This window comes from Branchiostoma belcheri, unplaced genomic scaffold (genome assembly GCF_001625305.1).
Source record: "Branchiostoma belcheri isolate BF01 breed outbred unplaced genomic scaffold, Haploidv18h27 scaffold3, whole genome shotgun sequence".
Taxonomy (NCBI): domain Eukaryota; kingdom Metazoa; phylum Chordata; class Leptocardii; order Amphioxiformes; family Branchiostomatidae; genus Branchiostoma; species Branchiostoma belcheri.
In genome coordinates, this window is record NW_017803909.1 from 2,671,411 (window position 1) to 2,695,527 (window position 24,117).

General features: G+C 40.8%; 5 protein-coding genes across 5 annotated transcripts; 2 read left to right on the plus strand and 3 right to left on the minus strand.

Moving 5' to 3' along the window:
* Nucleotides 1–55: 55 nt before the first annotated feature.
* Nucleotides 56–19,931, minus strand: LOC109473726 (cytoplasmic dynein 1 light intermediate chain 1-like). The gene is made up of 11 exons (XM_019773718.1): nucleotides 19,809–19,931; nucleotides 19,651–19,724; nucleotides 19,385–19,501; nucleotides 5,979–6,209; nucleotides 5,422–5,591; nucleotides 5,044–5,137; nucleotides 4,536–4,671; nucleotides 3,979–4,090; nucleotides 3,310–3,513; nucleotides 2,726–2,855; nucleotides 56–2,386 (listed from the first exon to the last, which is right to left on the minus strand). Exons 1-11 carry the CDS (start codon nucleotides 19,883–19,885, stop codon nucleotides 2,271–2,273), a joined length of 1,461 nt encoding a protein of 486 aa, XP_019629277.1. The 5' UTR covers nucleotides 19,886–19,931; the 3' UTR covers nucleotides 56–2,270.
* Nucleotides 6,403–8,407, plus strand: LOC109473731. Its single transcript, XM_019773724.1, has 3 exons — nucleotides 6,403–6,943; nucleotides 7,410–7,622; nucleotides 7,897–8,407. The coding sequence occupies exons 1-3, from the start codon at nucleotides 6,651–6,653 to the stop codon at nucleotides 8,051–8,053; spliced, it is 663 nt and encodes a 220-aa protein (XP_019629283.1). The 5' UTR covers nucleotides 6,403–6,650; the 3' UTR covers nucleotides 8,054–8,407.
* On the minus strand, nucleotides 8,443–10,912 carry LOC109473730. The gene is made up of 6 exons (XM_019773722.1): nucleotides 10,794–10,912; nucleotides 10,476–10,661; nucleotides 9,977–10,234; nucleotides 9,657–9,828; nucleotides 9,350–9,498; nucleotides 8,443–9,105 (listed from the first exon to the last, which is right to left on the minus strand). Exons 2-6 carry the CDS (start codon nucleotides 10,630–10,632, stop codon nucleotides 8,924–8,926), a joined length of 918 nt encoding a protein of 305 aa, XP_019629281.1. The 5' UTR covers nucleotides 10,633–10,661; nucleotides 10,794–10,912; the 3' UTR covers nucleotides 8,443–8,923.
* LOC109473728 (THAP domain-containing protein 4-like) lies at nucleotides 10,851–13,887 on the minus strand. Its single transcript, XM_019773720.1, has 4 exons — nucleotides 13,277–13,887; nucleotides 11,996–12,103; nucleotides 11,774–11,882; nucleotides 10,851–11,579 (listed from the first exon to the last, which is right to left on the minus strand). Exons 1-4 carry the CDS (start codon nucleotides 13,658–13,660, stop codon nucleotides 10,954–10,956), a joined length of 1,227 nt encoding a protein of 408 aa, XP_019629279.1. The 5' UTR covers nucleotides 13,661–13,887; the 3' UTR covers nucleotides 10,851–10,953.
* A 527-nt stretch (nucleotides 19,932–20,458) lies between the features above and the next one.
* LOC109473729 lies at nucleotides 20,459–24,030 on the plus strand. The gene is made up of 3 exons (XM_019773721.1): nucleotides 20,459–20,563; nucleotides 20,866–21,633; nucleotides 21,800–24,030. The coding sequence occupies exons 1-3, from the start codon at nucleotides 20,554–20,556 to the stop codon at nucleotides 22,126–22,128; spliced, it is 1,107 nt and encodes a 368-aa protein (XP_019629280.1). The 5' UTR covers nucleotides 20,459–20,553; the 3' UTR covers nucleotides 22,129–24,030.
* The last annotated feature ends 87 nt before the right edge of the window (nucleotides 24,031–24,117 follow it).

Below are 24,117 nucleotides of genomic sequence, written 5' to 3' on the forward strand. Positions count from 1 at the left end.
GTGATATAGATAAATGAGTCATTAATTAGAAGTATGACAAACCAAAAATGACATGCTTTCCATGAATTTTAATTTCTCTCTAGTTTCACTCACCACGGGACCACAGTCTGTAAAACGGTGCCCTGCAAAACATGGATTACCATAATTCATGTACAAATCCGCCGTCAGCACTGCCCAATGTCTACCCCTAAACTCGCATACTTCAAAAAGTAACAAGATACACGGTAAATCAAACTACACTTTATAACGATCTTACAATCATTACAGCTCATATCAAAGTCTCTCTTCACTAATCCTGACAAAATTTTGTTTGTTGACATTGGATGTATGCCCCAATGGTGCATGTATATATATTGGTTACCGTATCAGTTTCCCATTCTTGAAAGCAACACATTGACCAGACCAAAAACAATGGCTAGTTTGTAATAATAAGTCAGCAAGCAATTCATTTCCCAACATGACATTACTACAGATTATATTACAAATTGGAGTTATATTTGCACACGTACCTGCTTAACAGAAGGCAAAACACAGATCTTTCTTTTTTTCCCCTTTCCAGCACAATAATTGCAAACGTGCTAGGTTGTAAGATTATAGACTATGTACCAGTAATTAAAATGGTAGGCACTCACAAACGTATCAAACTATGGTTATATCCAGTTACATGACTTTCTGCCTCACAAACTTAAGAGTATCTCAACACAGTGCCATGCACATGGATACGCACCACTCTTAACTATGCATACATTTCTTCCCAGCTTGCAGTGTGCCATGTTTTGCTACCTCTAACTATGAAAATATCACAAAACTAATAAGTATGGCTATTCAAAACTGTTCCAACTGGGAAATTAAGAAAATCGCTTTGAAATTGCGACAAGTGATTCAGACCATTGGAATCACGAAAAGGCTCCGAAGAAAACAACGCAAAAAAATCAATGCATTTTCTGTACTCTCGCTGAAATCGTTCTCGTAAATAAATGTCCCTCTGAGCTCCATAGTGTACCAAGATCTCAATGGATACAGCAAAAGCAAGGGAAGGTAGAACATAACTTTTAGCATGGTATGCAGAAGAGGCCTGTTATATTCATATTAATTTTCTAAAGTCAATACTTAAAGGAAAGGGATCTAATTTAATGACAATTCAATGTCATTCAATACCAAGGATGCATCTTTTCTTCATAAAGCTTCATGACTAAGTCCCAAATAAAGACTCATGCCTCCCTAATGCAGTACTACCTGCATTCCTCAAAAGGCAACTATGAGCTGCCTTTCTTTGGTAGGCAGAAAAAAAGGTTTTAACTGCATGAGTCTAACATAAAATTACTGTAAGCTGTTATACAAAATACCAGGAAGCCGGTGCATATCAAAGTCAGTATTCACACACATTTATCAAGAATGTAAATGTCCTACAGAATATACATAGCCTTTCGGTGGCTGCTGACTCTGACTGATGCCATTAGTGGATTTAATTAACTCAAAGCAGCAAAAGCTTTTAAAAAAATCAAGGGTTACATTTTGATGGTGCCTTGTAGATTTGAACAACTGCTGCCAATAGCATCATTTTTTAAACAGTGCTTTTGACAACCAAGAGGAAGCCCCTATGTCTATACTTGTGTAAGTGTGCAAATGGTGGCAATTTAATTCATTGTGGCCGACAAATACAAAAGTACTAGTACATCCCTGAACCAAGCCATGATTCGGTCCTAGAAACTAAAACATTACAGTTGCAGGTAGAAAGAACACACGTTTCATTCAAGAGAAGTCCTTTTTAAAGATCTAAATAACAAATATTCTTTTTTTTTTTACTTTAATTTGTATTTTTTACTTCTGTAGGAGCTACTTGTGCTGTCATGGTGGAATCCAATAGCCTGCAAAATAATTTAAAATACAATTGTGACAACTTACCTCGAACTACCAAATTTCCACCATGTTTACAGAAGAAGCACAAGAACAATTGCCTTAAGAGACAGCCATTCCCATGGCCCAACACAAAAAAAAAACAGCAAATTGTATCACAGATTCTTTTGTTTTACTTGCAGTCCAGGGCAAAATGGTTTACATACTAATACATTTGGAATAGACTCTTGTTAATATTTTCTTGTTAGAATAATTGTATGTTTACAAAAACCACATGAAGATGACAGAGCCTTTGTTAAAGTCTACTGCAATAATAATGGTACATAATCATATTCATTTTTTTGTCTCTTAGCATAGCAATGGTAGATTTCTACAGTCAAGATGCGTTGAATGCACACTTGTTGCTTCCCAACTCAGGATGCGCTGCTACTCTGTGGGTTCTGCCCTTGAACAGGCTTTCTCGTTCCCCGTGTCAGCCGATCTAACTCTGCCGCTGCATCACTCCTTACTGCCTTCTCTGCAGGACCAACTGTAAATCACAACAAAGCCATAGTGAGAACACATCAATTGTGATGTACACACGTACAACAAAATGAATATGATGCATGTGACAGACATTAAGATGCAACAATTGGTAAATTAAAAAAGAAATCTTGAGTACCATTTGTTTCACTCTTTTGAGAACTGTTAAACCTGTCATGTAAAAGGGCTGCAGTAACAGAACGTGAAGGCTTTCATTTGATATGATATCATACTTGTCAGGATTCTAATAATGTGCCAATGTTTTTCTTCACATGAAATGTTGCCACTGATTGGATGTCTCATTTGTCTGTAAGAAGAAAAGCTGTCCTGTCGGTGTTACATGTACCTGGACTCTTGCCTGGCGGGGTGCCTGGTGCCCCCGGACTACCACCACCGGTCTTCTTACTCAGCAGGCTGTTGAAGAAATTAGCCAGCACTCCCTCACTGGCTCCGGCTGCACCCTTAGCTCCCTCCAACTGTAGCAGGAGTAACATAGTCAGGGTTAGTACAGTGTTTGAGAAGGGACCAAATGTTTGATTTAAATTGTACGATTTACACCAACAACCATTTGTACACTTTGAACTCATGTAAGATCATGATGGGGGGAGATATCAAACAAGCCATTATGGCTTTTTCTCCAACCCTGCACGTTTACTTTTCTGTTGTATTATGTTTTATAAACTTGCTTTTATTATGCATGTGTGAAGAGATGGATGGACAACACAAGAGAGGACTTCCACTACCTAAACCTTCATAACATCATCCCACAGGACAGAGGCAAATGGCAGACTGCCATCAAGCCTCAGCACGTCTAACCCCTGAATCACGAGGAACAACAGACGACAAACCTGATAATGAGTGAGCGAGTGTGCAAATAAATAAAATCAAAATCAAACTCCTGTGTAAAATCTGGATACAACAGCATCTCACCTTCTTCCCACCAGCCGGGATGGGTGAAACACTGGCGACATTTGCGCCCACTCTTCTCTCGGGTGTACGCTGGACCCCCATGGGTGATCGCTGTGGCGAGTCTCTCTGTGCCCCTGCTGGCAGCGCCTTGGACAGGACGGCCTGTTGTTTCATCAGGAACGCTTGCTCGTCATCGGCGATCACCTCTCTGGCTTCTCCAACAGACTACGCAAACAAAGTCAGTGTCTGTGTTTTAGTGAAGAACTTCACTGACAGTCGACAAAAGTACAGTGACTTTCATAAGTCCATAACTGGTCATACAGACAACTAGGTAAAAAGGAATTGAAATACATACAACACTATAATTGAGTTGAGAATATAGATGAATCAACTTATACTACTTGTTCTAAGGTTTACACATTCTTTGATATATTTACCTATTTGTACACAGTAAGGGTTTACAACCTATTCGGAAGCACAACATTTACATATGGCAAACATTTAGAGCATGGTGCCAAATCAAATCTACAAACTATCTAATACAATTACAGTCCATTTCTGCATATCAATCTTTAGTATGTTGCTGGCAACCTTAAAGCCGCCGATTATAACGCCTGTGAACACTGAGTACAAACATTTATTAATAAAATAGTTTGTTTGTATGTACAAAGCTCATAGAAACAAACAAACCTTCCTGATGATGGGCTTTGCGATGTAGTCATTGAAGGCGTCCTCGGCTTTCATGTTGTGCAGGTTCTCGTACAGGATGCTGATCTTGTTGTGGTTGTCCCATCCCGATGGACTGGAGACAACGACAGAGACAACAAGAACATTAGCCAGGTGCAAGGCAGGAAGGATCAGGATGGGAAAAAAGGTAAGGCCACACCTAGTAATTTTTATGTATGACAAGAAATAGGACAGGACAACAACTGCTGTTCCACTGATTTACTGCTGTTTTCATGATGAATAAAAGACTTTGTTGGTTGCTACACTGTATTCTCTCATTCAATTTGTGTCCTAACATTTGTCATCTCTTAGTGTTTATCAAATCTAGGCATTTTGATTTTTTTGGCCCGTCTTTTTTTTTTTGCGTTCTTGCATTAGATTCAGGGTCTTCAGAGGACATCATTATAAAAGTTACTTGATGTGGCCTTAGTTGAAATAAGAAGTAAATCACCAATTTATGCAACAATATTTTCCCTCAAATGCAAGGGTATGCGTTTTCAAATTCTAAATTTGGTACTCACATGAAAATGGCATCCTTCTCCACCACCAGTGGGGGTGTGTGGAAGGGAAAGTCATATAACCTATGTTCCAGGTACTTGGTTAACAGCTGGATGTTCTTGTCTTCCTTGACACATGTGTAGAATAGTGCTGCTCCGTCTGGGAGGGGGGTTAAGTCAAGGGATTCTAACAGAAGAAAACACACTCATATTTTTTTTTTTGGGGGGGGGGCTCTTATTTTCTGATCAAACGTACAGCGCACGCATTATGCCATCCCTGGATCCAGGGATGGCATACTAAAGTTGGTGTACTATAGGGATAACTTACAAAGTTATATAATATTGCTCATGCATAAACATACCATAAGAATGTACATGTAAATGGTATCACCTTCCCTTATCCAAGCCTCAGAATCCCTCTAAGGAGCTGGCAGAGGTATAAATGTAAGCTCAAAATGGTTTACAGATTATGAGATTATGTTCTAACATCTAAAATGAAGTTCTCCCAGTAACATAGATGTGTGAAGGATACATCTTAGGCAGAACTTGCGTATGTGCTGCTGGATGAAGTCCAGGTGTTCCTCTCGATAGTCATGCTCCTTCTCCAGGGTACTGATGGCGTCCGTCTGATTAAAAACAAAATAGATATCAACACACAGACTTGGGTAGGACATATACATTGATCAGGAAGAATAGTCAGGAGATATGGTAAAGTGGTTCCTCTGTAATTTGCCATAAAAGAGCTATAGGGCAGAGGACTACAATAGTAGCTTTAGTATGGTCTATTGCATAACCATATACATGTATACTCGATTACGACCTTATAATTAGTTCTATAAGACATTCAGCTGAAGTGCACAATACACTACGGGTTTTGCGTACGTTCTGCTGACGTGCTTAGTAGACCTACCTTTGTTACAACTACTACCACAGGCACTCCTAGGTTGTGTGTCAGTACGTCCTCCCCGAGAGGCAACACCACGGTCTCCTCGTCTCCTGCTCCTGGTGTCATGGCTTTGGGCCGCTGTGGGGACTGGGCACCTTCCTCAGGTTCTACATATTCCTGGTACTGTCTGACCACTGGGGACATGCACCAGCAAAAAAACACACAGGTAAAGAAAATTTCATGCACAGAGAATGATCATTAAGTGACAGAGCAAAAAAAAAAAGATAAGTAAAAACAGACCTAGGCATCCTATGATAGCCCCATATGCTATGATATGAGCCATGAACTCAACATACCAGGCTGGTTTGTAATTCAAGTCAAACAATGAATTTCAAACTTTCGATCAAACCACTGTATTGATAGATGGAAAAACTGTAACAACTGAAGAGAAGGGCCTTCCTTCAACTGATTGGGCCAAAATGTTATGAGCATTTCTACAAGATATGCATTGAAAATGTCACATCCAAGGATATCAGTAAAAGCAATGTTACCCTAGTAACTGATATATCCTCCATACTCACACTGCTCTTCTAATTCTTTCATCTTCTCAGGAGGGACTTTCAACCTATCGATGTGGTGGTGAATGATGTCTGCCCATTTCTGTAGGGACTCCAGGATGGTCCATGGTCGAGACATGTCCACGACCAGCATGACTAACGTGTGCTCTATATTTTCTGCTGACAAGGCAAACCGCAACAAGCCCCTGTGGTGGGAGTCTCCGTCCATCACCCACACACCGCATCTTGTGTGGTCTACAGGAAAACAAGAAAGTATAACAGTGTTGAACAGATACATCTACAGGGATATATATATATAAAAGACAGACATTTATCTGTATAGCCGGTATAACCGCCCTTCAATATAACACACCAGCTTTGCAGGCACGCGGCGTGGCAGCAGCTGGCTAAATTACACCTAACGACTTGTTACACCTAATCCTTTAAAGGGCAGAAGCCACCTCAAAAAGTACCTGAAATAGGCATAGATATCAAAAATATACATATAGTACAGTAAGTTAAAAGTGTTTGTAGTCACTTTTACCGAGAAATAAAGTTTATACAGCTTCTCAAAGTGTCGTTTTTGGAAAGCCGCGACCCCGGCGTAGTAGCCCCATTCCAGAAGCCGTCACGTGATGCCGTGACGTAACACAAGGGACGCACCCGCTATCTGCCAATTGTCTGTTTGTTTTAACAATGGCAACACCGACCATGGACGCTGACGAAGTTGAGACTTTTTCTGACTGCTCGTCTACCGTAGAATGTATCTGTGAGGAATTTGAGTCGGACTCAGATTCGGAGGAGGTCGTAGGAGTTCTCATGCCCTACAGATTTGAGCCATATCTCTCTGACGTGCAGTCAGACGAGCCGAATTCTGACAGCGACGATGAAGGTGAGGCCGCTGGTGACGCCATGGCTGATGGCGGGGAACTTGAAATCGACGGACAAATTCCGCTCGATAGCGAAAGCCGACTGCAGAACATGGACTGGTAAGTGAGGCTTAGATAATTTTGCTGTTAGGTTTCTGTGATAGGGATATAGATTTACTCGCTATGGTGAGACGTACTTGTAGTATAAAATATTACGATTTTGCGACCTTGGGTTCGCCCCGCGGCCTGTGTTGTTTTTCTAACCTCGCGGTACCGTACCTTCTTTCTGCGGATTAGCGTCATTACTTCTGGTCTTTGTCGTCCCCGGAGGCAGCCATTTCTTTAATCTGTGTTTTTTTTTCGTTACCTCCATGAAAGAATAAGAAAGTAGAGCGGAAATTGTCTTGAAAGATCGCCAAAACAAGTGGAACATGGCGATACGTGTGGATGATTAGTGCGACCCCTGACCTTCAGAAGTCACCGCCAGCGTTTGTTTAGACAAACGCTGTGCTCACAACTAATTCTTATCACATTTTTACAAATCGTATGACAATTTTTAATTCCTTATTGGGGTTTGGTCTTCTAGGTGTACTTGTGGGAACTGCATTGACCACCGAAAGGTGAAGGAGAATGTGTGCTGCCGGGAGCAGATGCGTGTTTGTGAGCGAAGGGAGAGGGAGCCCGGCATTGACTGCATTACCCAACACCACGGATTTCCCCAAGTCTGCCTAGCCGTGGACGTACTAGAAACAGCATACTTTGCTTATCGGGATCATTACGGGGTGACCTTTGGAAACGAGTGAGTATGAAAATAATACACAAGAAATACTAATCATGATAACTTGATAAGGTTAGCCTTTGCCAAAAATTATAACAATAAGCTAGATGGGCAATCCTAGATTTCATGTGTTACATGTATCATTGTATGTTTCAGCCAAACCAACAAAAAAAGATTTCTGCAATTGTAACATGATAGTTATCTATTATGATCACTTGTATTGCTTGTGGACTAGATTTGAAAGAAAGGGTAAATTTATCTAAGTACCATAATACCAATACATAATCTTTTTCAGCTGGAAGCGGTACACTGCGTACCGACAGTTTGTGCGCTGGTGCTACGAGTTCCTTGGAAAGAAGAACCGGGTTACTCTGCCCTCTTGCACTGTGGCTGCTATAAGAAACCACTTCCCGTCTCCAGACTACACAGGCTTCCGGGAAGCTGACGACTAGAGATGTCTTCTGCTGAACTTGTGCTAAGCCTACCTACTTTACCTTTGATAGTGTAGTTGGTAGAAACTTTATTCTCTAGCTAAGAACTTCGTAATATGTAAAAACTACAATCGACAATGATATGTGTCAGAAAGTCCCCTGTTGGGACTAATAAATGTTGCACTGTGTTACGTATGACAACCAATGGAATCAACTACATTTTGTAAGAGGTAGATAGTATCCCTTCTTGGGATTAGCAACAATATCAGTCAACTTTACTTCTCAAACTCAGAACTTTGTACAATCAACTATACTATGTGGCAGAAAGTGTCCCCTGTTGGGACTAATAAATGTTGCACTGTGTTACGTATGACAACCAATGGAATCAACTACATTTTGTAAGAGGTAGATAGTATCCCTTCTTGGGATTAGCAACAATATCAGTCAACTTTACTTCTCAAACTCAGAACTTTGTACAATCAACTATACTATGTGTCAGAAAGTCCCCTGTTGGGACTAATAAATGTTGCACTGTGTTACGTATGGCAACCCGTGGAATCAACTACATTTTGTAAGAGGTAGATAGTATCCCTTCTTGGGATTAGCAACAATATCAGTCAACTTTACTTCTCAAACTCAGAACTTTGTACAATCAACTATACTATGTGGCAGAAAAGTGTCCCCTGTTGGGACTAATAAATGTTGGGACTAATAAATGTTGCAGTGTTGCATATGACAACCCACGGAATCAACTACATTTTGTAAGAGGTAGATAGTATCCCTTCTTGGGATTGGCAACAATATCAGTCAACTTTACTTCTCAAACTTACATTGTACAATCAACTATACTGTGTGGCAGAAAGTGTCCCCTGTTGCTACAGTCAGGATTCTCTAGCGGTTAAACCTGCCGACCTTCTCCCTGACTGCTGTCTGCTTGTCCGGCTTCTCAAAGTCAGCATTGAGGGGCGGGGGCACAGGTGCAGCAGCTAGCTCCAGGTCTTCCAGGATGTCGCCCTCATAGTTGATCCCGGAGCACATCGCCTCCACACGGTCCATCAACTGCATGGCATAACCTGTTATGCAAATAGAACCAGAAATGAGCTGGTCTCTCACAACAGCATCAATAATATTAGTTGGTAAAAATATCAGAACATACATGTCAATTGACCTGAGACTGGGCGATTGTTGTGACAAGAGAAAATACCTAGTGAGAGGAGAATGTTACTACATGCAGGCAGCCTTCTACACAGAGGGTTTCTCAAGGTATTTGATGAGCCAAATAAGAGGCAAAGCTAGGTGCAGTAGAAGTAAACATACCGAAAGTTGACTTCTTCAAAACCTTTCGTACGATGTAACCGCCTTTCTTGTACTTCGGGTAGTGAAGGGTGTACATGTCCTCACCATCCCTTCTCTTGCTCTGTGCCCTGTTGGCATTTTCGTTAAAATGCATGGCGGCGAGGATTGTCCTGAAAAGAAAAGGGAGCACATACAGGGTGATTACTCCTAAACAAAAAGCAAACAGGGTATTACGCTATAACAATAATTCTAAAGGTGGCACAAAAGACCCCAGTTTGACATGGGCATACACGGGATGCATAGTCCCAACAATATAAGACATGATTACCTGCACTGCATTCCCTGGTACGAAAAGTGGAACATCTTTGGGGCGAAGTGGAGGATGAGGGCGTGAAACGCCTCCAGATAGGATGTCTGGTAGTCAGGAGAAAGGCGATGTAGGTCCTTGCAGAGATGCCGGCTGGTGATGATCTTCTCCATCTCGCTAGACAGCTTTGTATCTGAAGAACGGGTATAAGAAAAATTTTCCGTTGGCCAGTTCCAATCAAAATGTACAAAACTTGCAAAAGAATATTGGAGATAACAAATAGAATAGCCAAAGACAATTTTTGCGAAGTGATGACTCTTCTAAGTTTCAAGTATACTTACTCAGAGTTAACCATTGCTTCTGCTGTTCCCTTCCCTCAAGTGGGCCATGGGCACACTCAGGGAACTGCCCCTCAAATCCCTCGTGGATGTTGTGTGTATGGTCGTGAACAGATCGCCACTTGTCCTCAATCATGTCTTCGCTTCCTCTGGGAGTGGACACTACCGACCAGTACAGGTGGTTTACAATACTGGAAACCCAGGGTTTCAGCGCTTGGCAATCCTTCAATTTGCTGAGGTTCTGCAACTTCTTCTTGACACCTGAATTAACAGAAATGTATATAAATGAATTAATTACATATTGAATATCTTTACAATGAAATGGGCTTAGTACCTTGGGCAGGCAAAAAAATTATGAACAAATCCTTTCCCCAACACACAAGGATTTCATAACCCCCCACACACACATACAAAAAAGGCAACAAACCTGTATCAAAACCTAATATTTTCAACATTCATGTCTCATATGTGAAGCAATAAACATACTAGAAGTTGTACTTACCTTTGGCAACATGCCATATGTCGAAGAAGTGTTTGATGTGGGGGTAGTCCTCTCGCACCATCTTATTAATGCCGACATGGCGGTCAGTGACCAGTGAGCCGACATCCACACGATCCTCCAACTTGTCCAGGGACCGCCGCAACCCCTCTAACTCCATGTGGTAGCCTCCCCCCGTACTTCGTTGCTCTAAAAAAAAAAAAGAAATAGCCAGGTGAGTAATTTATGATCCCCAACTAGCACTCATCAGTCAGGCGAGCACAAGGCAAAGGACATAAAACAAAGAAGGAGGATCTATTACTCTGTACATGCAACATGTACCTGCACAAGTTGCACATCAAGGACAGCTGTCTTCCGCAACTCCAGCAACGTGTAAGTGCCGTATTTTGCACAGTGCCCTGGAGTGTCAGCCCTGCCATCGCCACCGCAAACAATGGGTTCTCCCTCTGCACTCAGGACGTTTAACATGGTGAGTTGCTGCTCAGCCCACAGTTGCTGCACTACCTTGAACAGCACTTGACTCTGGTGCCGAATGAAAGACCTGACAGAGATTACGGCTACGCCCATGTGACTGAGAACACGGATGACTTTGGTTGCAGTCGCACCGCTGAACAAAATTGCAGCCGACAACAAAATGTTGCCGGCTGCAGTTCTTCCAAAGAATGGCTGGCTGTCCCATTTTCCATGGTGACCGCACCCGTCCTGATTGCACTTGAGTGTGATTCGTAACAGAGTTCCCACCACTTTGTGCTCGACTTGAAGGTCCCGTGATGAACATGAAGGGCAGCTGCCCCATGTTGTGATCAGCTGGACTAGGCAGACCCAGAACACACAAGAAAACGCGGCGGTCTGGTCGCGGTGGCTGGTCGTCCTGCGGGGGCTGGTCTTCCTGCGGTGGCTGGGCAACTTCGTCCTCAGAATCGGACTCTTCGGCAGAGGACGGGTAGTAGTCAGGGTCATCGGCGATCACTGCTACCTGGTCCTCCCATGAGCTCGCACTACTCACAGACATCTTATCCTCCTCATCCTTATCCTCCGCATCCTTATCCTCCGCATCCTCATTAGTTTGTGTGGCCACTGTGACAGTTGTGGGTCTGCACTGCACACCTGCAGTAAAGCAATGATAAAATTGTAAATTGAAAATTGTAGTAATGAAATAATGACACATTTATGCTTATCGTCAATGATGTAGGAACATAATATTAGATTTTAAAAAAGATGGGTGTCCCATATTTGTTTTACCAAAAGAAACTTTTGACAATGACTTGGCAACTAAAAACTATAGTATTAGCATAAAATACCTTTAGTCCGTCCAGATCCTTTGAACTGTATGCCCTTATGCTTGCGTGGCGGCCTCAGGGACACCTGCACCCCACTGTCACAGGAATTCTGCAATTCTGTTGGGTTTACCTACAAATGTACACACAAGTAGTACATCGGTATAAATTCCTATGATCAATTACAAAAGAGAAAATGCAATAGATTGTTGATAACTGATACATGTGATAGATGTCAACACTTACATCAACAGGCACGCCACCATCACTTTCTTCAAGAGAGCCTGCACCATCTCCCCTCTCTTCTGTATCAGCAGAAGACTCTTGGTGCTGATTCATACATTCCCCAAGTATCTGGTATATGTAAGAAAGACAGCATAAATCAATATCTACTGTACCCATGTGCTGACGTCATAGCATTTATATACAATTTTTTTTTATTTACACGCTCATATATTTTGGTGTTCAATATAATCAAATAAATACGGCCTTACAGTCTCAACAATATAATCATGATTTATTCTTGTATATCTACCCCTACCTTAGCAAGTGACAAGCATAGGAACTTAGCCAGATCTGGTGCCCTGCATTTTCCATAATTCTTCTTCTTCTCCTAATGCCAAGCATTTTATTTTCATTCCAAAATTCTCGACACAACATGGGAAGAAAATCATGCATGTAAAAAAAAATCTGAAGGTTCCATGGAAGGAAAGAACTCTTGGTGTAACCACGGAAAGAAAATTGTCAAACTTTATGTACAAATTTCTGCATAAAATCCTTCCTAATAATCAAAATCTCTTTAAATGGAAATTAATAAGGTCACCTCTATGTAAAATATGTTCAGAAATAGAAGACGAAAAACATATGTTCTTTCAATGCAAAAGACTTAACAATTTTTGGAAAAAAATGGAGAAACTACTGAACATTGTAACTACTATATCTACCCCTACCTTAGCAAGTGACAAGCATAGGAACTTAGCCAGATCTGGTGCCCTGCATTTTCCATAATTCTTCTTCTTCTCCTAATGCCAAGCATTTTATTTTCATTCCAAAATTCTCGACACAACATGGGAAGAAAATCATGCATGTAAAAAAAAAATCACTACTGTTATGTTGTCGACTGCCACGGCATAGCTAAGCAAAAACGCACGAACTTCATCTTTGCATTTCCGCGCCCCCCTCCCCACATACATGTATACACATGTCCCAGCCGCCATTTATCATATTTATGAACATTTTTCCCGACTTACCTGCTCCGAAATTTGACTACTTTATAGTGTCTTTCGTAGAAGACGTCAGTGTTTGAGTAACTAACATTATTTGTCGTGAAACATTTTGTTTTGAAAGAGTCCCCGTGTTAGCAGCCTAGCGAAACATTCCATGCGGGAAATGAAATTATGAATGTTCGCTACTGACAAATTATCCCACTCAGACGACAATTTATCGTACAGAAATGACACCATAAACGCATTTGAATTCTACAACAACGACTCTAGTGCTCATAACATAAAAATCCTAAAAACCCACCTCAATTCTGCGCCTTTTCTCAACTGCACCGGATTTCCTGCGCTTTTTAGGCTGTGCCGTGCTCGCCTCTGACTCTGTGCCTCGGGCACGGGGAAATATACTTGGAACAGCCCCGGGCAACAAGAACTTCTTGTGTTGTTTCATCTCAATCCCGAACTGTTGCTTCAACTTTGAGACAGGGTTGAAGCAGTCCTCTGTGAAGTGTGCACAGCACAAAAACGAGTTCTTGGTTGGGTTCCACAGCTTTCCGTTCGGGCCAGATCTTGTACGGCGAATTTGCTGAATCCACTTCGCCCGCAGATTTTCGTCCGATGGCATCTGGAAAAGGCTAAAGCCATCCGCCCTCTTGTTCGTGCAGTTCGCTGCCACACACTGGTTAGGCATGTTGACAAACACACCCCCAGATAACTGCGTTTACCAAACGTTCTCCTGTCCTTTCTATACCTCTACGATTGTACAAACTTTCGGCCAAGCGTGCAAACAAGCAAAACAAATATGGCTGCCAAGCGTTCAGGCTGAAACAAGCTGGATCATGTTCCCTCGTGATGCGTCATTTCCGGTTGCTTGCGTAACCGGAAGCTAGTCGAGCGGGGAATAGATTTTCTAGTGGCGGGGCGTTCAAATGGTGTATAAAATGGGCGAACCGCGTAAATATTCCGTAAACGAACAGAGTTTCTGATTAATAATACCATAGGCACATACAATAAAACTAAGTCGTCTTGGAGTGGCTTCTGCCCTTTAACATGTAAGTCTAAACATTGTTTTCTCTATCAAAGCAGTTTATTGAAATTGACAGTGGTGTCGTACTAGTAGCTATTTGGTATTATATAACTATTCTATGTTTGTACATTGATTGTTTTAATACGAATTTACAAACACATAAAAAGGTCTTTATGGAGGTACTTGTATTCAGAGACATATCTTCTATTTTGTTAGGTCAATCACGCTGTTCTTCCTAACTATCAACACTAACATCTGTAACCAGTTTCAATACGCCCATTAATATTTAAAAATCACAAAAGCCACATTGCCTGTTGAAGAACACTAGCATACATTTTGTGAATGTACCAGCACAACATAGGAGGTTGTAACAATGGCATCATGTAGAGAATGACGTCAATAGCATTCATATCATCGGGTCCCAAAGGAAAACACGTCTAATAACCACATGATCAGTCCAATTTAGGTGACGTCTCTAGGCACTATGAAGCACATGCAAATAAGCCAGACTGACGATCCTTGAAATGTGACGAGAGAAATCCTTTTAACAAGTACCATATGGCATGTATGTTTCTTTGAGAAATATTACAGTAAACAGATAATTTGTCATCCTGGATAGTATTTGCACCTACCGCCATACAACAGGAATATTTTCTAAAATCCTGTACTTATACATGTATCTCTTCTAACAAATGTATCTTCTAGTTATACTGTAGCTTTATTTTTCTAAAATTGCACACAGAATACAATGTTAACTGGGACGCAGAATTCAAGGAGCCTTACATGTACTACCACCAATACGTTGAGCATGTGACATGAATGTTAATCAAATTACCACGCTGGAATTGGGTTGGACACTGGGGCAATGGCAGGAAAATTATATTTGCAGTGGAAAGCTATGAACATTTTATAATGTACCATTATAAGACTATCATGTCATGGTAAAGCTATTTCTTTGATGTCCTGAAATAGAACCCTGATGTGCTTTTTTCCTAGGCCTAAGTATGACCTATACCAGCATGTGTACCTACAGTTGTAGTAATAGTCTATGGCCTCCTAAAGGAGGAACTAACAGATGACATCATGGCTAGAATAGTTGGCATATATTCAACGTGAACATTTGTTTGCAAGTCTTGGCCTTGCAGCTACAGTCAGTAAACATGTACCATTCTGGTCTATATAACCCAGCTTCAAGACTGTTTCAAATTCAAAACACCCATGTGAAATGCAATTAAGGGTAGCAATGCTGTAAAAAAACAAGACACCTTTTCTATTTCTGACCATAGTAACAATTGTACATTGAGGGAGGTGATTTGTTCAACACCCTCCGCCCTTTGCCCTGGGCAAACTTTTTACATATAGTTCAACAATAGGTACCACTATTATCTAACAATCTTAAGACATTAGAGAAAGGGATAAATAGACTACAACAAAATATACAGATCTGATCAGGACAATAGCTAAGTGTATTCTACACAGGTGTTCACATCGTGTGTAGGCTGCAAGCAACAAATACCATGCCATGCACAGGTCAGCGATTGAGCATTATCATGAGAGTTATACTCAGGAATGCAGATTTGTTAACGTGTATTCACGACCAAATGGACACCACTTCAACACCCTGTGGTTAAAGTGTCACATAAGCTTTCTTAGCTATTTCAAAATGCCACTGTCAGTGCCCTGGGGGTTCCTCTTTTCACAGATGTATTGGACAAAATATGATGATCATAGGGTTGTAGCACTCAACAGTAACCCTACTCAGTGTGGTGTTTGTGATTGGGCAGTCATACTAAGAGTAAGAGGGTTAACTTCTTGATATATGATTATGATAGCCGTGGACATGACACTCAGGTTACATGTTTCACTGTAAACTGTCACCATAAACATTAATAACACATGTCAAAGAGATGTGCATGCAAGTTTCTGGCTCAATATGAAGCTAGCATTCAGCACTATAGATGTTAGAAATACATGATACATAGTATTCTATTATTCTTGCTAACCAGTGTGCAAGTACTGGATTAGTACTACTGTGCACTGTTGGTACTATGCACATGCACATGCACACGGGCATACATGTACCTAAGTTAAGTTTGGTCTTACTTGACAATCATAAAATGTCAATATCCTAGGTTTGCTTGTCATGTTTGTTATGTTAGTATAAAATGTTATATTTAGCTTTTTGGAAGAAGTACAATTATTATTTTTTTTTTACAATTAAAATATAGATAAACAAAAATACAATTCTCTAAGTCTACCACAACTATTTACATACAACTGTGTCATGGCGGAAGCTGTCAAGTACTAGTAACTACACATGGTTTATCAACAAGGATCCATACCTGCTTTTGGTCCAAATTTGGCAAATAGCTAAACATCCAATGTTGTTAGGCAAGGCAGAGTTCCATGGCATGGAATGTTACACATGTGTTTAACATTCAGACAGAGCTGTCAATCATTGTTGATTGACATCTTTAGTTCCCTAAAAAGAGCACTACATATAGCCCTGTTGATTGTGTTGGGATGTAGAATCAACACATTCACAGCACATTGTACATTGCTATCAGCCTACCTTGTGAAACATACTGTAATTGTTATAGTGTAAACAAACATGCAAAACTGTATTTTGGACTATGCAGAACATTAATGACATCATGCAGTTCAAATGTGCAACATTGTTGTATAACATTTGGACTTTGTCCATGCTCCAAACAGATCAATATACAATTGCATCACAATGATATTTGTAAAGGTATATGTCTAGAGGGATTACAGAGGGATATAAACAGTGATATTTAGAGAACTGCGCCTCCCATGGGACATATCTGTTTACCTGTAATACATACACCGTAATACGTGATCGTGCATGGACTGAAATAACCCTACCAGAGCCAAGTACAGAGGCAGGATGTCTATACTCAGTTGGACCTAACAGTAACATTGATTGGAACCACCAGGCCAGACAGACAAAAAGCAAACAAATTCTGGTCATGGCTAGGCATTTTCAGTTTATCAATTATTTAGTGCCCTTTGAATGATACTGATTTTGAGTTAAAACATCGCTGTAATCAATAATCTGAAAATCTAGCTTCCTAACAAATTCCTAAGAAAGGAAGTCGAAATATGAGATACAAAAGAAATATGTGGTGATGAATCTTTGCTTATCACTTGGACAAATACATGTGCACATGTACTGTATGAAATCTAGAAATAAATCTTAGATATAACAGACTTAGAGGAGAGTGTCAACCCAAGTACATAATGTACTAATTCAGCTTTATCACCTCTCTTCTTACTCAGGATTACCATTACATACCTCCATGATATTACCAACCATATTTATTCTCTTTATACTTTTTACCGGATCTAACAAGTACATCTGCATAAAAATGGAAGACATCAATTTCTGGAACACTTCCTGACATTGACAAGCTGTCTGGCTGAATAGAAAGATGAAATCTAACATCATGACATTTGATTGATCATTTGTTGATACAGATAGAGAGGAAGACCTTTACTGGCTTCCAGGAAGACCTTACTCCATGAAATATTTATCCCTAGTGGTACAGTTCTAATTCAATTCACTGGCACAGCAAGTACTCCCGACCAGGAGTCATGTTTACAATATGATAGCAGATCAATAAATCTTCTTTTATAGCCTTCCTCCTGTAACTTACATGCCTGTAGCTAGGATTTTGGTTAGGGGGTTCTTCCTAGCTTCCTAGGGGGGTCTTGGGGGGGGGGTATGTTTCCCTGGAATATTGTGAAAATTGAAAGACCTTCTGAAATGGCATTTCCTGTGTTTTTGAGAGGATTTCAAAGGAAAAACCAGAGACAAATAGGATTTCAGTCCCGCTGGATACAATCAGTCTACCTTTTAAAGAAAAATCTAGGACCTTCAGATAAAAGGTGGACCTTTGAGTTTGAGCGTGTGGGGGGTTCTTCCGAATCCCCGAACCCCCTGGCTACAAGCAAGAACACTAACAGTGTATGCTGTATGGTAAGTTTACCAGGTATGATAAAATTAGACACAGTGACAGTATATTCCTGTAATAATGCAACAAACGGCTACAGGACCACAGCAGTATTGGGACAGTAGAATAGTATTTTAGCAGCCCTTCTGAAGTTTACTAGTATATGCTTGGACCTGAAAATAAACAGCATGGTTTCTTTTACAGGAGACCACACATCTAAGGTATTCTTTCCTATTCAATTTCTCTATCCATAACAAAACAAACTGACCCAGAAAGAAAACGACTTTACGAGGTATTGACAACTTGGCAGCTTGTGAAAACAAATGCACAAACATGATGACAGATGGGTGGACATCATCTTTGGGCTATTCCAATGCAGAATGGGTGGGGCACAGTTAGGCTATTTCAATCTAACAAAAGAATGTGTCAGGGAATATAAAATTTTATACAGTTGAGGCACTTACAACATTTATAAGGAGTTGGGATCAGAAAACGATTGTCCCCTCAATTTTAATGGTATGTCCCAAGAGGGCTAATTTGTTTGAGAGGCAGTAGATTAGATGTACTAACACTTCAAGATGACCACAAGTGGACCATGTAAGGGTTCATGTTTCCTGCTAAGCCAAGCTTTATTTTCTTGCTGATTATCTCATGTCATCTTAACACTACTGCCACATTTTTCATAAACATGTTTTTTTTAAATACACATATATTGTAAAAGGTAATGAAATGCCATGTGAATTCTGGTTTGAGAAAGAGCCATCAAGTAAATACACACAAAATATGGTTGTTTACCATTGATATTACTGTACAAAAGAGTCCATAAAATAAATCATGAGTAAAAAAAATTATGAGAATAAGAGTGTGATATGTCAACATTCATGGCTAACTACTTTGAGTACCATATTGACAGCAGTGCCTGTTTATAATTATAGGACAGTTGCATTTGCTAAATGCTATGGGAAAAATGTCAATCTTTTTTCATTCCCTTTTCATGTTTAGGGGTTAAAAAAAGCAGAACGTAAATTATGTTATTTATCAATATTTTTAACATTTTCATTTCTTCTTCTGCTTCCTTTATATCAGGTGACAGCCTTCAAACAATAAATCAACTTCCCTAATTTCACCATGGTCTCAACATCATTCTTATCATTCTTTTTTTTTTTTTTGCAAGTCTGTGCTTTCAGGTACAACATACATCTAATATGGTGACCCCATGTGTGTCATGCTTCTAATTAAAATAACTCGGGTGATGTCTGATGCCATATCACAAATGTCAAAGGTCCAGCTTTCTGATATAGGTCAGAATTTCTAACACTCTAATATTCTATACAATACACTGTGACAAGTCGTAAGAGAAACACAATAGACAACGTCACGACTGGGTAGGTTTAGACATAAATAGAGCACATACCATCTCTATCTTCGTCATGAACTTCCAAGTAGAAGTATTCCAGCCCAGCCCCTTTCTTCAGTTCTTCGTCTCCTCTCATTTTTGCTATCAAAGTGGTTTTCCCTGACTCGTCTTCGCCTAAAGCCAGAACACAGGTGACATGTTACGCAACGCGTTTCCAAACGACACAGGTGCTTGACAAAGATTGTAAAACCAATGTTTGGACGAACGAAGTGGGGAAAGTATGATTTCTATAGCGATATAAAGTGACACCGGTAGCCGCCTACCTGCAACGATGATGCTTTTGCATGACGGAAGCTTGGAGCTCGACTGGGTCGAAACGTCACTCAATATTGTGGACCTGGAGAGAAACAACGACACGCGGTTAGCGTCCTTATCTCCCTGAAAGTCTTGATAACCTACTGCCATAAGGAAAGTGCCCTACCATAAATTTTTGCCTTCGTCTTCGTCGGAATTCTCAGCCATCGCTCCCATGACCAACTTATCGCCGATGGGCGCCATCTTGCCTCTATCCGCGGGAGTGCCCGGATGTAGCCTCGCTATGGTTCCGGGCCATTACCTCATCAACTAACTTTGCGGAAGTGAGGTCAAAGGTTGATTCTCAAGAAGTGATCAGAGTACTACACATGGCGGGAAAATTTAAACTTAAGTACATGTACTTACATAGAGTTAAAAAAAAAGAACACTTTTTAACAGATAGTGAATCCTCCTGGTGAAATGGAAGATCGTTTTGAATCGTCAGATAGGTAAACAATGCAATTGTCCGGCAAGAAGGCTCGAAAATACATAGGGAAATTCGCCAAAAGCAGTTACTCAAGCAACTGGATATGATTTTGGAAACGGTTCGTGCTTTAAACCTGCAATTCTCCGAGGAAATGGACGAGAAAATGTTCCATTGCAAATACTTTTATTTGTACCTTTGCCTCCCTTGCTACAAACAAACGACAAGGAAAAGCTGCGTCGTCTACACAAACACCTGCGTCTGTAAAACGTACCTGTGTTACAGGTATTTCGTATGCTGCGTATCAGGTGTCAAAGTCAATAGCTCTTTCACTTTGACCCTTACTGACGTCACCAGTACTGACTTCCTCGTAGTCAGGTGTGAGCGCACAACCAGGGCACTCCTTTACGATCGGACTGCGTTTCCGCACTTTTTACCTGCCTGAAGGATGGCGGAAGGTAACAGTTAGTGGATATGTAATACAGTACTATTAGCTAGTAGCATATCCCATAGCTCAGTTAGCTGAATTAGTCTATTTTCACTTGAAAGTTGAAAGCGAAACCTCGAGCTCAAAACACCAGCGTTATCGGTCTCAGTTTCTTACTTTTGAAGTGTATGTATCTTGTTTCCTTTCATTGTATTCAGCTAGGTGTCAGAGATTTGACAGCTTTTGACGGCCGTTTACTATCAAAGTGTCTTAGAAAAAATGTGACGCGCCATATAAAGTTTGAAGTTTCTTCCTTGATTTGTTGCTTAACAGGTCGTGGTATGGACGCCGACGGATACTCCCGTCCGCGAAAATGGGTAGTCGCCGAAGACGCCGGCTATATGTTTTCATATCCAAGGCGACCGAATGATTTGCCGGACAATTTCCACACAACACACGACGTGAAGGGGTATGTTCCCATGGTCTCGACTCAGAACCCTGAGGTTGGCGCCAGGCACAGTGGTGAGAAAGGATATGTTGAAATGAAGTCAGTGGAGCCTGAGTATGTTAACGTTCCCAGTGGTACTGGGAAATACGGAAGAGAACAAGTGTATGGTGCAGCTTCGATGAACTATAGCATTCCAGCGCCCAGGGTTCCCACAGAAGCCCAAAATGTTACCAAGCACCACGTGTACGTTAACGTCCCCCAGCGGTCTCGTTTGACTAGCGAGGGGGCAGAGTGTTCTTCTGGAGTCAGCGATGTGTCCGGATGTTCTCCGGAGTTTGCTTCGCGTTCTCCTGGAGTCAGCGAGTCACTCCGGAGTTCTCCTGGAGTCAGCGATGTGTCCGGATGTTCTCCGGAGCTTGTTTCATGTTCTCCTAGAGTCAGTGATCTAGAGAGTTCTTCGGAGTTCCTGTCACAGTTGCCTGGTGTCCCTCTCCACCTGACGACCTCTCAACCAAAGAAGCCCTACGATACGGATGGAAGAGGAACGGGAGATACAGTGGCTGACTACCGTCATGTCGACATGGACCCGGTCGCAAGAGGGCGTTGCTACCATGTTTACCGGACACCTGCTTTCGACAAGCTGGAAGAGCAAGGTAACGGTCATGGAAACCTATAATATAGAAGTGTAAATGGACATACCTTGTAAACGAGCATATAGAATAACAAATGAGTAAAGCCTGTATACGCATTCCTTCAAAACTTGAATCACTTAATCCAGTTCCTTGACTAAACATAAACCACTGTGCTAATATGTTTCAGGTTACAGATGCATCGTTTCCATCAACGAGACCAGCGCCTCCCGTGCCTTCGGCCTGAGCGGGACGCGCGAGCTGGAAGTGGACATGGGAACTCCGGCCATCATCCTGACACCACGGGCCAGGGAGGGGTCATCGCCGCCCATCACCTGGCCCCTCCACTACATCCGCCGGTACGGTACGGATGGGGACAGGGTCTTCCGGATAGAGGCGGGGAGACGCTGTTACCCAGGGCCGGGTATCTTCACTTTTACGGTCCTCTCTGGGAACAGCCAGGACATACTGGCCAAAGTAGAGTTGGCAAGCGAGATGCACTTGAATGTGACGGATTAAGAGAACAGCTGAAGACCGACTCCACGGTACATTGTATTGTAAGAAAACTGGGTGAATACAATAAGCGTTGTATAACATCAGCCAAACTTTTAGTTGTAAATGGATTGATGTTTGATGTGATTTTCGTTCAACAAGTTATATTGTGTAGGTTACAAGAGTATGTATATGGTGTTAGCGTGCCTTCAAACTGTTTATAATCCCTTATTCATTATTGTATCATATTTTAAGTAATCCATGTAGTATCAATTTATTATGACAGTCACAGTGATTATGATTTGTTGTCAGAGATACAAATGTCGAACACTAACCAATCAAATAAGTGGATACCTGATACGATTGTAACAAGCGGGCTGTTTGTTGTTTTTATTATGTATGAACAAACAACACAGGCTGTAAGGAGGCTGGTTTGCCGCTTGGGATATTTGCACACAATATGTAATTTGTTACACTGCCAGACTAAATAAATGGAGAGCTTTCATAATTATGAAATGAGCTGTACACCATATACCACCGAATGCAACAATAAAATTACTGAGCTATAGCAGATTGAATTGACAATATATACAAATATAACATGCTACAATTATGTAGTAGAACCATACAAAAAAGAAATCAGCACAACAGTCATTGTACATTCAAAGTACGAGCACACGTGCACCATACACAACCAGTTAACACCATTCTGTGAGGCTGAATGTCAACCCCTCTATGTTGAATTGTGCACCTCCATGCTAAATCCGAGACCTAGAATGCTCATTCACACGCATATATTGTGCAGGGATATAGCAATAGCACACACAGGTTATAGAAAGATAAATGAAAATGTATCTGAAAGCCTTAGGAGTCAAATGTAGCTTTAGATGTCAAATGTAGGCTCCCCCATCATCAACAAAACCCAGAACACAATGTGCTGGGCAAAAAGTATTTAAAAAATGATATGTTCAAATCAAATCTTTCCCATATTTCACAAGCTGGGATAGAAGCACAAAGAAATTCTATTAGAAAGAAAACACCAAGTCTTCCTGAACGAATATACGAGCAGTATACTTTGTCTACTGCGTAAATACACATACCATGCTTGTAGATGGCAAAACTAAAGCAGAATGCTAAGCTGAGGATCTGTACCTATCACTCCATGATGCCACCTAGCAGCTACTACAAGCTCTGCAGCTCATGTGATCTTTGATGTTGACCAACTTTTCTTCATGAGCAGTGAGTTACTACAACCATTGTGGACAATATTACAAGTTATCATTTGCTATGAAAATACCTCTTACAAGTCAAAATTTGTTAGAGAAGACCACTGCTATATTCTTTCTATTGTCTCAAAAGTTGCAACCACTTCGAAAATTGAAAAGGAATGTTTGCCATAGTATTATGTAACACCATGTCCAAGAAATTTGAAATATAAAAATTCATTTGTCAACAAAATTATAAGACATTTGTGCGAACTACAAATGTTAAAAAATATTCTATTGCCTCATTAAATGCTTGGATGCATATGATTTGCCACAGGATGCCTTATTCAGCAATATTAAAGTTTGACCTGATGTCTAGTAAGTAACATTGGCACTTTCACCAACACACCACACTGTCATCTGTGGTATTCTTGAAGCATCTTTCTCTAATCTACAAGTCTCTACACTTCTCCATTCATGAAATACTGAAAGAACAAAAATGGTGCTGCTGCTTTCCTAGCATCACATCACTCACTTTTACCATGAAACCACCTATTGAGTGACTAGTATCAACTAGTGGAAGTCTAAACATCCAAACATTCAAATCATTCCATCCTGATAATGTTATCATGACACCAAAAATGAGTCTGCTACTTCTTATATCACAAAAATTAATTACTCATTCATCTTAAGCTTATGCTCTGTCAAAGACAATTCTGGGAATTATCTTAAGACATCAATCAAAAAAATACCTTAGAACTATGTACGTACTAAATAAAACTAAAGATATCCATTATCTTCATATATTGAG